The sequence below is a fragment of the Pan troglodytes genome, chromosome 20 (assembly GCF_028858775.2).
Source record: "Pan troglodytes isolate AG18354 chromosome 20, NHGRI_mPanTro3-v2.0_pri, whole genome shotgun sequence".
Classification (NCBI taxonomy): domain Eukaryota; kingdom Metazoa; phylum Chordata; class Mammalia; order Primates; family Hominidae; genus Pan; species Pan troglodytes.
Genome location: NC_072418.2, coordinates 24,445,830 through 24,459,620, shown reverse-complemented (window position 1 = coordinate 24,459,620; position 13,791 = coordinate 24,445,830). Strand labels below are relative to the sequence as shown.

At 45.5% G+C, this 13,791-nt stretch overlaps 2 protein-coding genes across 2 annotated transcripts in view; one reads left to right on the top strand and one right to left on the bottom strand.

Moving 5' to 3' along the window:
• The window catches only part of ZNF257 (zinc finger protein 257), a 34,624-nt gene extending 29,745 nt beyond the window's left edge, over positions 1-4,879 (bottom strand). Inside the window, 1 exon segment of the mRNA XM_009435160.5 lies at positions 4,746-4,879. Within this exon segment, the coding sequence (XP_009433435.4) occupies positions 4,746-4,748 (3 nt within the window). The 5' untranslated portion in view covers positions 4,749-4,879.
• ZNF208 (zinc finger protein 208) overlaps positions 1-13,791 on the top strand; it is a 225,038-nt gene that overhangs the window by 135,309 nt on the left and 75,938 nt on the right. The gene's annotated exons all lie outside the window — the stretch shown is intronic.

Here is a 13,791-nt window from a genome sequence, read left to right as displayed (position 1 = left end):
GACTGGATAAAGAAAATATGGTATGGGCAAGTATGGTGACTCATGCCTCTAATCCAACACTTTGGGAGGCCAAAGCTGGTGGATTGCCAGAGCTCAGGAGTTTGACAGCAGCCTGAGCAATATGGCAAAACCTCATGTCTACAAAAAACAGAAAAAGAAAAAATTAGTGGGTGTGGTGGCATGTGACTATAGTCCCAGCTACTTGGGGGGCTGAGGTAGGAGGATTGCTTAAGCTCAGGAGATTGAGGCTTCATTGAACCTAGATCACACCACTCCACTTCAGCCTGGGTGAAAGAGTAAGACCCTTTCTTCAAATATAAATAAAATAAAATAAAAGATTTAATAAAAACAAAATATGGTACATAAGCATCATGGAATACTACATGGCCATTAAAAAAAAAAAGAAAGAAAAGAAACAAAATCATGTCCTTTGTAGCAAAGTGGATGGAGCTAGAGACCAGTATTCTTAGAAAACTAATGTAGAGACAGTAATCCCAGCACTTTGGGAGGCCGAGGTGGGTGGATCACCTCAGGTCAGGAGTTCGAGACCAGCCTGGCCAACATGGTGAAACCCCATCCCTCCAAAAATACAAAAATTAGCTGGTGTGGTGGCAGGCGCATGTAATCCCAGAGTCTCAAAAAATAATAATAAATAAATACATGTTACCATTTATAAGTAAGAGCTAAATGATAAGAATGCATAGACACAAAGAGAACAATAGATACTGAGGGCAAGTTGATGGTGGATGATGGGAGGACAAAAAAGATCAGAAAAAATACCTGTTTGGTGCAAAGTTTAGTATCTCAGTGACAATATAATCTGCACACCAAACCCCCATGACACAATTTTACCTATATAACAAACCTGCATGTGTACTCAGGAACAAAAAATAAAAGTTAAAAGGAAAAAAATCCACGAGTTAGTCTGAGAGAGTGCAATGTAGGTGATAGGACTGGTTTGTGCTACAGATAGTGGCCCAGGTGTGACTCTAATTTATTTCTGGGTTCATGCAGGCAGATGAGATTATGAACAGGTGGTCCAGAACCCTAGGTTGGTGGAGAAAACAGGTTGCTACTGCAGATTCAGTGTCTAGGGGTGAGGATATGCCAGGAGACTTGTAGACACTTGTGGGTTTTTGGCAAAAAAAACATTAGGATAAAAATGCTGTGGTGAAATTCCTGAGGGTGGTGTCTAGCCCTGGGAGTGGTGTAGACACCTCAATGTCTAGTGGGTGTGTTTGTGACTGGGTAGAAATCCTGTGCTGACAGCTGTGGAAAAAGGGAATCTGCTATCAGAGCTTCTTTCCTTTAAGTTTTCAGTCCTCTCTCACCCTGGGAGGAGACCTAGAATCACAAAACAATGGGCACTATGACAGACAGAAAAGCAGAGCCTCCCAGAGTTTCATTTCAGGCCAGGCCTCTGTGGTGTCTTTCTTCTGGCACCAAATCTGTAGAGTTTGCTGAATACCAAGATTCTCCAACATCAACTCATTGTCTAAAATTTGAATTCTGACACCACCCATTCAGCATAGACCCTGATTCAGGGCTCAGTCCCACAGTATTCTCTTTACTGCAGATGTCAGGAACAAACCCAATGAACCCATCTATGCTCCTGAGCTACTGTTTAAAAGTCGAGGACTCCCATAACCTCCCTCAAGTTCAATGATTTGATAGAGCCACTAACACAACAGCAAAACAACATAGTTATGTTGACCAGTTAATCATAAAAGATACAACCCAGAAAAAGCAAAATGGAATAAATGTATAGGACAAAAAAAAAAATAGGTGGGGAAAGATGAAGCACATAGGTAATCCAGGTAAATAGTTGTGATTAATAAAATTCTCCATCCTTTGTGTGCTCCAGGAACAGTTCATGGAAAGAAACACCCTTTCCATCATAACTTAGATGGGACTCTTTTTTTGCCCATCACATAGCCAGACACAGACTCTACACATTTTCTTCTTTTTCTCATATAAAAATCAGCTGAATTTGGCTAGGCGTGGTGGCTTATGCCTGTAATCCCAGCACTTTGGGAGGCCGAGGTGGGTGGATCACCTGAGGTCAGGAGTTCAAGACCAGCCTGGCCAACATGGTGAAACCCCCGTCTCTACAAAAATACAAAAAATTTAGCCAGATATGATGGCTGGTGCCTGTAATCCCAGCTATTCAGGAGGCTGAGGCAGGAGAATCGCTTGAACCCAGGAAGCGGAGGTTGCAGTGAGCTGAGATCACACCATTGCACTCCAGCCTGGGCGACAGAGTGAGACTCCATCTCAAAAGATCTCAAATCTAGTTATTTCATCCTCAATTTGCCATTTCCCTCACACCTTCTTTTTAATCTGTTTGCTCCTCCTTATGAAAGTCAGTCCCTGTCTGCCTAAGCTTTGCAATCCTTAAAGATATTATTGTTAGTGCTTCCTCCTGTTGCAATACTCCTTTGGAATTTTTTTTTAAACATAAATCTAACTTTGCTTATATTTTACAAAGTTTAGAAACTATCTCAGAACAATAACAACTTCATCTTCAGTAAGACCTTCGAGACCCCTTCTATTTTAACCTTAACTGCATCTGCCTGTGGATCCCTGGCTTTCCAGGGCTCTGTAGCTTCTCTCAGGATAAAGGCTTCTTCCATGGCTGGGACATCTGCAGGGGCGGCTCCCCAGAAAGAATTAGCTGGGCCTTTAATAACCTTTTTTTGCAGGCTCAATATTAGCCTTAGCTTGGAGTCACTGGGCTAAAGTTTTAATTTCTATGACAGAGTTACTCACTTGGTTTTTGAAACTAAGTGTTTAAAAAATCTAGCAAAATTATCAAACATAGTACTCATATAAGGAAAAAAAATTAAGGTGCTTATATTTCATACCCAATAAGAAAAGTTAAAGTATTCCTTTCAAAGAATAAATGTATTATTGTATTAGTTTCATTAAAAATCATGTAGTAAATAATTAGTAATATGTGAACACTTCTAGGAGGTAACAAGTTTAATCTCATAAAATTTAACATTAAACTCAGAAATCAAAATAACAGAATATAAAACAGAGATATTCACTATCACAAGTTTTACCTGCAAAAAAAGAAACTGATGCTTTTATGAATCCATGTAACTCATCAATTATCTACCATATTTTCTTGTGGAAATGTATTCATTTTCTACAGCCAAAATACAGAGATTTTTTTCTATTCTTTTCCTTGGTAGCATTCTAAAAGCTAAGCCTTGGAATTGCGTTTGAAACCACCCAGCCATAAAAAAACACACTTGAAAAAATTTCTAAATTCGGCCGGGCGCGGTGGCTTACACCTGTAATCCCAGCACTTTGGGAGGCCGAGGTGGGCGGATCACGAGGTCAGGAGATCGAGACCATCCTGGCTAACATGGTGAAACCCCGTCTCTACTAAAAATACAAAAAAATTAGCCGGGCATGGTAGCGGGTGCCTGTAGTCCCAGCTACTCGGGAGGCCGAGGCAGGAGAAGGGTGTGAACCTGGGAGGCGGAGCTTGCAGTGAGCCGAGATTGCGCCACTGCACTCCAGCCTGGGTGAGAGGAGACTCCGTCTCAAAAAAAAAAAAAAAAAAAAATTTCTAAATTCACTCTGGAAAAGAAATAGGTAAATGAGGGCTAGGTAGGGTGGCTCATGCCTGTAATCCCAGACCTTTGAGATGCTGAGGCAGGCGGATTACTTGAGGTCAGGAGTTCCAGACCAGCCTGGACAACATGGTGAAAACCCATCTCTACTAAAAATACAAAAATTAGCCAGCATAGTGACGGGCTTTCACGGAGTTTCACCGTGTTGCCCAGGTTAGTCTCAAACTCCTGAGTTCAGGTGATCCACCCACCTCGGCCTCCCAAAGTGCTAAGATTACAGGCATGAGACAGTGCTCCCCGGTCCCTTTGTAAATATTTTCTTACCTTTAAAGCCCTACTAATAAAATGCAACTTATACTTAAAAAATCTGAGGTCAAGATAAGTGAAAACAATTCTTTTCTTTTTCTTTTTCTTTTTTTTTTTTTTTTTTGAGACGGAGTCTCGCTCTGTCGCCAGGCTGGAGTGCAGTGGCGCCATCTCGGCTCACTGCAACCTCTGACTTCCTGGTTCAAGCGATTCTCCTGCCTCAGCCTCCTGAGTAGCTAGGATTATAGGCACATGCCACCACGCCCGCTAATTTTTGTATTTTTAGTAGAGGCGGGGTTTCACCATATTGGCCAGAATGGTCTCAATCTCCTGACCTCGTGATCCGCCTGCCTCGGCCTCCCAAAGTGCTGGGATTACAGGCGTGTGCCACCGCGCCCGGATTTTTGAATCACTCTTTAATTAAATTCTTTAATATTTTTGCGATGACTTCTGTATATTTTTAATAAGAGAAAAGAGAGACTCAGAACCCCACAGACCAAAGCTCTTCCCATTCATGAACCCCGCACCCCGAGTCAGGATTCTCCCCTGACGACCCTCCTGTGGTCCCTGCACAACCTGGGGAGACTCGGCGCTGCGGGTGCAGAGCTGCCGAGAGAGGGATCCAGGCCAGGGCACAGTCACTGCGCAGGGAAGAGACAGGACGCCCGGGGTCCCGGCTGTCAGCGCAGCCGCCATCTTATGGCTGAGGGGGACCGAGGCCGAGCTGGCCAAGGAAAACTCGGGCGCAGATGGTAGGGCTGACTGCGAGGAGGCCTGAGTCCCGCCACAGCGACTTCCCACCGGTTCCAACCACCCCCTTCCCCTCTCCCAGGATGTCGGACCCGGCACTCTCACCATTTCTAGGCTTCCAGGAGGACCTGGCGTCTTAGCTGGGGATCTCCCAATACCTGCAGGTCACAGGGCCACAGAGGCTGGGCCCCTAGGAGAAGAGGACACAGACCGGGGAAGACGAGACCTGCAGCTCCGGCTACAGCGAGAGACAAAGTACCCGCCAAACCCGGAAGCCACCCTGTCCGCTCCAGCTTCGTGTCTGATTGGACGGTTTCCAGCCCGGCGTCCCTGATTGGATAACGTTTAAGGCCCCGCCCCTTTAGGCCCTGAGTGACAGGAGACGTGATCAGATGTTCGGCTGAATGAAGAAAGAGTGAAAGCCTAAGCTCCAGCCTTTTCAGGCAGGTTTTCCTCCCTGAGCTGAGCCAGGCCCAACCCAAAGGTATTTGCATTTAACCTTGTGTGTAAGGTCATATGCGTTTATACATAATACATAATATGGCCGGGCGCGGTGGCTCACGCCTGTAGTCCCAGCTACTCCGGAGGCTGAGGCAGGAGAATCGCTTGAACCCGGGAGGCGGAGATTGCAGTGAGCCGAGATCGCGCCACTGCACTCCAGCCTGGGCCACAGAGTGAGACTCTGTCTCAAAAAGAAAAGAAAAGAAAAGAAAAAAATACACTATATTGTTATTCACAAACAAAAATAATCTAATAACAACTATTTTAAAATTTCAGCTTTCCTGACCTTCCTGGCTTCTGGTTTTTTGATCAGGCAGCCTGAGATTTTAAGAAGGAGGCAATCATGGCCGGGTGCGGTGGCTCACGCCTGTAATCCCAGCACTTTGGGAGGCCGAGGCCGGCGGATCACCTGAGGTCAGGAGTTGGAGACCAGCCTGACCAATATGATGAAACTCCGTCTCTACTAAAAATACAAAAATTAGCGGGGCGTGGTGGCGGGTGCCTGTAATCCCAGCTACTGGGGAGGCCGAGACAGGTGAACCCGGGAGGCAGAAGTTGCAGTGAGCCGAGATCGCTTTGAACTCCAGCCTGGGCAACAAAAGCGAAACTAAGCTCCGTAAAAAAAAAAAAAAAAAAAAAAAGGAGGCAATCTTCTGAAATAGAATATGAGCCAAATGTGAATTTTAATTTTTCTAGTAGCCAAACTTTAAAAAGAAAGAAGAAGCAGGTCAAACTGATTGTAACAATTTCAGTAACCCAATGTATCAAAAATATTATTATATGAACAATGTGTAATTATTAATGTAGCATGTATATAGTTAGAACTATATCATTGGAACTAAGTCTGTTTTTTTTTTGTTTGTTTTTTTGTTTTTTTGTTTTATTTTTTTTTGAGATGGAGTTTCGCTTTTGTTGCCCAGGCTGGAGTGCAATGGCACAAAGTCTGTTCTCTGCCTCCTGGGTTCAAGTGAGTCTCCTGCCTCAGCCTCCTGAGTAGCTGGGATTACAGGCATCTGCCACCATGCCCGGCTAATTTTTGTATTTTTAGTAGAGATGGGGTTTCTCCATGTTGGTCAGGCTGGTCTGGAACTCCCAACCTCAAGTGATCCACTTGCCTCAGCCTCCCAAAGTGCTGGGATTACAGGCGTGAGCCACCGCACACAGGCTACTAAGTCTGTTTTTTGCCTTTCCAGCACATCACAGTGTAGACCCAGCCACATTCCAGGCACTCAGGAGCCACACGTGAAGTGTAGCTCTGATGTTGGGTGGGTAAAGGGCCTGAACAAATTTATTGTGCCAGTGTGAAGGAAGGGCCTCTTCCTAACAACATCTCTCTTCAGTTTGGAGGATGGAAAAGATAGCAGCCATAGAAAGAGCAGAGGGCAGCAGGAATAAATTAACCACAAGTAGACAACTGCTGGCCACCTTTGGCCCACCTTCCTTCCAGAGATCAGAAAGGGAACAAAGGATGATAGGTCCGGAGGGGAAGAAAACTCTAAGTCTTCATATCTGCGCATACTCTTGACCTGCAGTGTTTATATATAGAGAAAATAGATTAAATGCAAACATATTTTGCTATTTGGCCTTGAACCTAATCATCGGGCCTCCTGGATTGAAGTGATTCTCATGCCTCAGCCTCCGGAATAGCTGGGGTTACAGGCGTGTACCACCATGCTCAGCTAATTTTTTTGTATTTTTAGTAGAGATGGGGTTTTGCCATGTAAGCAAGGCTGGTCTTGAGCTCCTGGCCTCAAGTGATCCGCCCACCTCAGCCTCCCAAAGTGCTGGAATTACAGGCATAAGCCACTGTGCCTGGCTATGATATATTTTTACATTTATGGTTTAGGTGATATGTCCTTCTTCTCTGTCATGTCCCTGCCAAAATGTGGGATGATGACATATCCCTGGACCTAGCACATAGTTAACATGCCTCTTGTATGTTGCAGAGGCCCCACATATTTTGAGTAGTGTGACATATGACTAGACCAAACACCTAGAAGATGGGAGGAACCCGTCTATTCCCTGTAAACAGGGTGTTAGCCCTACCATTCTCAAAAGCGTCATGAAATATCTCTGCATTCATCACCTAGGAGATGTGACTCTCTTCTGCTGCCTGCATCCTGCCAACAGGAAAGATTGTGACATAACATTTGGCCCAGCAACAGGTTGATGTGTTTTCTTTTCCTGGGTCCTGTTCACAGGGAGTGTTGTGACATATCACTGGGCACAGCACCCACATGCTGTGACTCTGCTGCCTGTGCCCTCCTTTCAGAACAGGAATGTAACATATCCCTGGCCAAGCACCCAGGTGACGTGACTCTTCTTCCTAGTTTCTGCCATGAGAAAAGATTTTGATATATCTCTGGCCTAGCACCAAAATGATGTGACTCTCTTGCTCACTGTCTATGCACAGGTGGGATTTGTTCAGCTCACAGGTGAGATGATAACTCTCATATATCAAATCAACAAATAGGGGACATACTGTCTTTCAAAGCTAGGCTTAGGGAAATATGTAAGATTCTTAGTCTCCTCCTTGTATGAAGGTCATAGTGGATTACCACTCTCTTGCATGCCATATAAACCCTTCAGGTGGTACAGAGAGTGTCATCACAGGGCCCAGCACACAGGTGACATTGCATTTCTTGTATGCACACCGCATCATCTATTAGGATTGTCACCTGACACATGGACAGAGCCTACTGGTAAGGTCTTGAATCTCACATGAAGATGCAGTCTACAGTTGAAATTGTAACTGTCATCGTTGAACATCTGGCTGCACTTGAGATGGTGACTCGTTTTTAACCTAGCTCCACAGCAGGTGAGAACTCTTTTATCTGGAACCAGCCAATTATAGAGATGTTGACTCTCCTACCTGGGCTTAGAACCACAGGTACAATCACGAGTCCTTACCATCATGAAGGTCCCAGAGTGGTTTGCAACACTCATTAATACTGTAGAAAGCTCTCAGATGGTACTGAGAGAGTCTTAGCAGAGCCTAGTACACAGGTAAGATTGTGAGGCTCACATGCACACCCAGCCAACAGCAAAAATTGTCACCTTTCCACATGATCACAGCCCACTCTTGAGGTCCCAAGTTTTCCTTGTGAAAACAGTCAAAAGTTGGAAAATTGACTCACATGTGGATTTGGTTCAAAGGTGAGTTGGTGACGCTCAGACATCTATTCAACACACCTGTAAGTCTGTGGCTCCAGTAAGCCTTCAGTCTGCAGGAGAAATTGAGACTCTCACAAACAAATCAAGTGCACCATTGAGATTGTGACTCTTGTACTTAGACCCAACATACAGGAGGTGTTGACTCAAATTTAGACCTGGGACATAAGTGAAATTGTTAATCTAATTTCTAAACCACCCTGCAGGTGTGATTGTGACATATGCCTCTGCTCAGTACTTAAGTAATTTGACTCTCCTGCCTGGGCCCAGTCCATAGTTGCAATTGTGACACATTGCTGAACCCAGCACATAGGTGATGTGACTCCATACTCCTGCCTTGATGCTGCCTGCAGGGGGCATTGTGACATATCACTGAGCTTTACATCCAAGTGATGTAAGTCTCTCCTTTTCTGGTACTGCCCACAGGGGACACCATGACATATTCCTGGGCCACAAACCCAGCTTATGTCATTCTCCTACTTCTTCTCTGCCCACATGGGCCACTGTGACATACTGCTGAGTTTAACACCGATGTGATGTAACTCTTCAGCCTCAGCCATGCCTACCTGGGACATGGTGATGCATCTCTGCACCCATCACCCAGGTGATGTGACTCTGTTTTCCTGTGTGCTCTCTGCTCAAAGGGGAAGATTGCTACCTGTTGCTGGGTCCATCACCTAGCTGATGTGACTCTTCTCATCTTTCTAAGTTCTGCCTGCAAGGGAGATGTTGACATTTTACCTTGCCCAACACTGAGGTGACATTAACCTGTTGGCTTTGTCGTACTTTCAGAAGACATTGTGACATATTGCTGGACCCAGCAGCAAGGTGATGTGAGTCTCCTGCCTGGGCCCTGTTCTCAGAGGGCATTGATACATATTTCTGACTTCATCAACTATTTCATGTGACTCTCCTCGCTTACCTGGGATTTGACCATAGACAAAATTGTGACATATCTCTGGGACCAAAACCTAGGTGATGTGACCCTCTTCTTAGCACACGATCAAGCCCACAGAACCAAGATGCCTTATCGGTGTATCTAGCACACAGGTGAGGTGATTATTCTGTGTGGTCCCTGCCCACAGGGGTCATATTGACATGTTTCTAAGCCCATCACCTAGATTATGTGACTCCCTTTTTCTTCCTGTAAACTGTACACAGAGAAGATTGTGACATATCACTTGGTCCAGAACTTTTGGGGTGATTGTGGCATATCGCTGGCACCACCACCTAGGTTATGTGACACTTTTCTTCTCTCTTAGCCCTACCCACAGAGGACATTGTGACATCTCTTCACCTAAGTAATGTTACTTTTTTGCCTGGGCCATGCTCTGTGACATATTGCTGGACCCAGAAACTAGGGGATGTGACACTCCTCTACTGCTTAGGTTCTGCCCAGGGAGAAATTTATGGTGTATTGCTGGGCCAACAGCTAGGTAATGTGATATTTTTCTTTTACCTGGGCCCCACATATTTTGAATATTGTGAGATACTGCTGGGCTCAACAGCTAAGGAATGGGAGAGTACTGCCTCAGCCCTGCTCACATGAGTCCTTGTGAAATATCTTTTCATCCATCACCTAGACTATGTGGTTCCCCTTCCTGCACCCTTCCCATAGAGAAGATTGTGACATAGTACTGGGCCTAGCAACTAGGTGATGTGTCTCTCCTGCCTGGGCTCAACCCACAGAAAGCATTGTGATATGTTGCTGGGTCCAACACCCAGGAGATGCAACTCCACTGCCTGATCTCTGGCCTCATGCAAGATTGTGACATATCCCTGATGGTATTGTCACATTTACCTTGGTTTAGCTCAGAGGTGCAATACATTTAACCAGCCAGTAGCAGAGAGTCTGTGTCTCTTTGCGGGGCTTTGGCAAACAGACTAGTTTCTGGGTCTTCTTTTTATAAAGACCTTGCAGAATTGGCATTCACTTGCATATTGTGTAAAGTTCTTGGATGGTACAGAGAGTGTCATCACAGAGCCTGGCACACAGTTGAAGTTGTGTTTCTCATATGCACAACACAGCAACCCTTAGGATTGGAACCCCCGCCCCAACATAGACAAAGCTCACTGCTGAGATTCTTAATCTCATAGGTGGATTCAGTCCACATTTGAAATTGTGACTGTCATATGTGAATATCCAGCCAGAGTTGAAATGGCTAGATATTCACATATGGCTCAATGGCTATGAGCTTCCTGCAGCTCATAGGCGGTAAGAAATCTCTTATCTAGACTCAGCCAACTAGAGACATGTTGGCTCTCATAGCTGAGCTTAGAGCCACAGGTATGATCATGGGTCCATACCAGCATAAAGTTCTCAGACTAGATTGTAACTTTTTTTTTTTTTTTTTGAGATGGAGTTTCGCTGTTGTTGCCCAGGCTGGAGTGCAATGGTGCAATCTCAGTTCACCACAACATCTGCATCCTGGGTTCAAGTGATTCTCCTGCCTCATCCTAAGTAACTGGGATTACAGGCATGTGCCACCACACCCAGCTAATTTTGTATTTTTAGTAGAGATGGGGTTTCTCCATGTTGGTCAGGCTGGTCTTGAACTCACAAACTGAGGTGATCCACCTGCCTCACCCTCCCAAAGTACTGAGATTACAGGCTTGAGCCACTGTGCCTGGCCAGCAATTCTTATGCATAAAGTATAAAGCCCTCAAATAGGACAGATTATGTCCTAACAGATCTCAGCACACAGGTGAGATTGTGACACTCACATGCAGACCCAGCTGACAGTAATAACTGTCATCCTTCCACAGGAGCACAGCCCATTGTTGAGATTCTGAATCTCAAAACCAATGAAAGTTTCAAAAGTTGAAAAATTGACTTTCATCCTTGAATCCAGTGTACAAGTAAGCTGGTGACTCTCAGACCAAGATTCAGCACCCCTGAGACTTAAGAAACTGTGAGTCCACTAAGGAGACAGTCTAGAGGATGGATGGAAGGTCTCATACACAGATCAAGTCCACAGTTGAGATTGTGAGTCCTGAACATAAATGCAACATAAAGAAGGTGTTAATTCTCATACCTGGAACCACAACATGTGCAGGGTGGTTAATCTCATTTATGGACCTTCTCGCAGCTGTGATTGTGACATACGCCTCTGTCCAGCACCTGAGTTTTTTGACTCTCCTGCCTGGGCTCAGCCCACAGATTGGATTGTAACACATCGCTGAACCCAGGATCTAGGTGATGTAAATTTATTCTCCTGCCTTGGTGCTCCCCACAGGGAGCACTGTGACATATTACTGCAGCTAACATAGGGGAACCATAACCAGGTTATGTGACTCTCCTGCCTGTGCCTTGCCCACACGGGCCATTATGACATATTGTTGGGTCTAACGTCCATGTCATATAACTCTCTTGCCTAGGTCCTGCCTACAGAAAGTATTGTGACATATCTCTGTGCCCATCACACAGGTGATGTGACTCTCTTTTCCTGCTGGGTTCCTGCTTACAGGGAGTATTGAAAGAGATTGCTAGCCCCAGCACCTAGATGATGTGACTCTTCTTTCTAGGTTTTGTTCACGGGGAACATTGTGACATATCACTGGGCCCAACGTCAAGGTGACGTTCCTCTTTTGCCTTGGCCCTGCACTCAAAAAGCGTTGTGACATATTGCTGATCCCACTAGCAGGTTGATGTGAGTCTTCTGCCTGGACCCCATTAACAAGGGGCATTGCGATGTACCTCTGGGCCTATGAACTATTTGATGACTTCTTTCTTGCCTAGGCTTTCTTTTTTCTTTCTTTCTTTTTTTTTTTTCTTTTGAAAGTCTTGCTCTTTCACCCAGGCTGGAGTGCAGTGGTGCTACCTCGGTTCACTGCAAGCTCCGCCTTCCAGTTTCAAATGATTCTCCTGCCTCAGCCTCCTGAGTAGCTGGGATTACAGGTGCCCGCCACTATGCCTGGCTAATTTTTGTATTTTTAGTAGAGACGGGGTTTCATCATGTTGGCCAGGCTGGTCTCAAACTCCTGACCTCATGATCCACCTGCCTCGACCTCCCAAAGTGCTGGGATTACTGGTATGTGAGCCACTGCACCCGGCCAGCTTTCTCCATAGAAGATATTGTGCCAAACTCTGGGCCCAGCACCTAGGTAATGTGGCTTTTTTCTTCGGCTTGGACCACGCCCACAGAAGGGATAATGACTTATCACTAAGCCCAGCACACATGATGTAATTTTTCTGCCTGGTCTTTGCCGACAGAAATCATTTTCACATATTTCTGAGTTCATCACCTAGTTGATGAGAACCTTCTTATTTTCAGACTTGTTCACAGTGGAGATTGCTACATATTGCTGGGCCCAGCTCCTATGTGATGTGATTCTCTTCTCATGCCTGGGTGATCCCCACTGGAGTGACTGTGACATATAGCTTGGCCCTGACCCTAGTTTATGTGACTTTCCTCTTCTTCCTTAGCCCTGCTCACCTGCGGACATTATAACATATCTGAGCCCATCACCTAGGTGATGTGACTCTCTTGCCTGATCCTCGTCTCAGGGGGTAGTGTTTTATGTTGTCACACCCAGCAACTAGGTGATATGACTCTTCTCTACTGCTTGGGCTCTGCCCAATAAGAAATTGTGATGTATCACTGGGCCTAGGTTATGTGATGCTCCTCTCCTCCCTGGGCTGTACATACGTTGCTATTGTGACATGGCTGGGTGCAATGTCTAGGTCATGTGAGTTTCCTGCATGGGCCCTGCCCACAGGGGCATTATCACATATCATGTTGTTAGTTATCTAGGTGATGTGACTCCCCTCTTCTGCCCGGGTCCTGACAAAAAGAAGGATAGTGACTTATCACTGGACAGAGCACTTAATGGTGTGACTCTCCTCTTTTACCTGGGCCTTGCATAATTTTGTTATTTTGACATATTGCTGGGTCCAAAACCTAGGAGATGAGAGACTTTTGCCTTGGCCCTGACTACAGAGGGCTTTTTGATATTTCTTTGCATCTATCACCTAGGGGATGTGTCTCTCCTCTGCCTGCACCCTGCCTTCAGGTAAGATTGTGACATAACACTGGGTGCAACAACCAGGTCATGTGTCTCTCCAGCCTGGGTCTAGCAAACCGGGGAGCACTGTGACATATTGCTGCTTCCAGAAACTAGGTAATGTGATTATACCGACTGTGCCCTGCTTTTAGAAGGACATTGTAACATATCACTGGCTGAGCACCCAGGTGATGTGACTCACCTGTCTGGTCCCCACATTCAGGGAAGATTGTGACATATCCCTGACCTAGCACCCAGGTGATGTAACAATACTGCCTGGGCTCTCCCCTCAGAGGGTATTGTGACACATTGCTAAACGCAGCGCATAGGTGATGTGACTCTCCTCCACTGCTTAGTCTCTGTTCAAAGAGAGATTGTGATGTATCACTAGTCCCAGCACGTAGATGATGTGACTCTCATGTTTGGGCCAAGCCTACGTCATGTATTGTGACATATATCTGGGTCCATCAGCTCG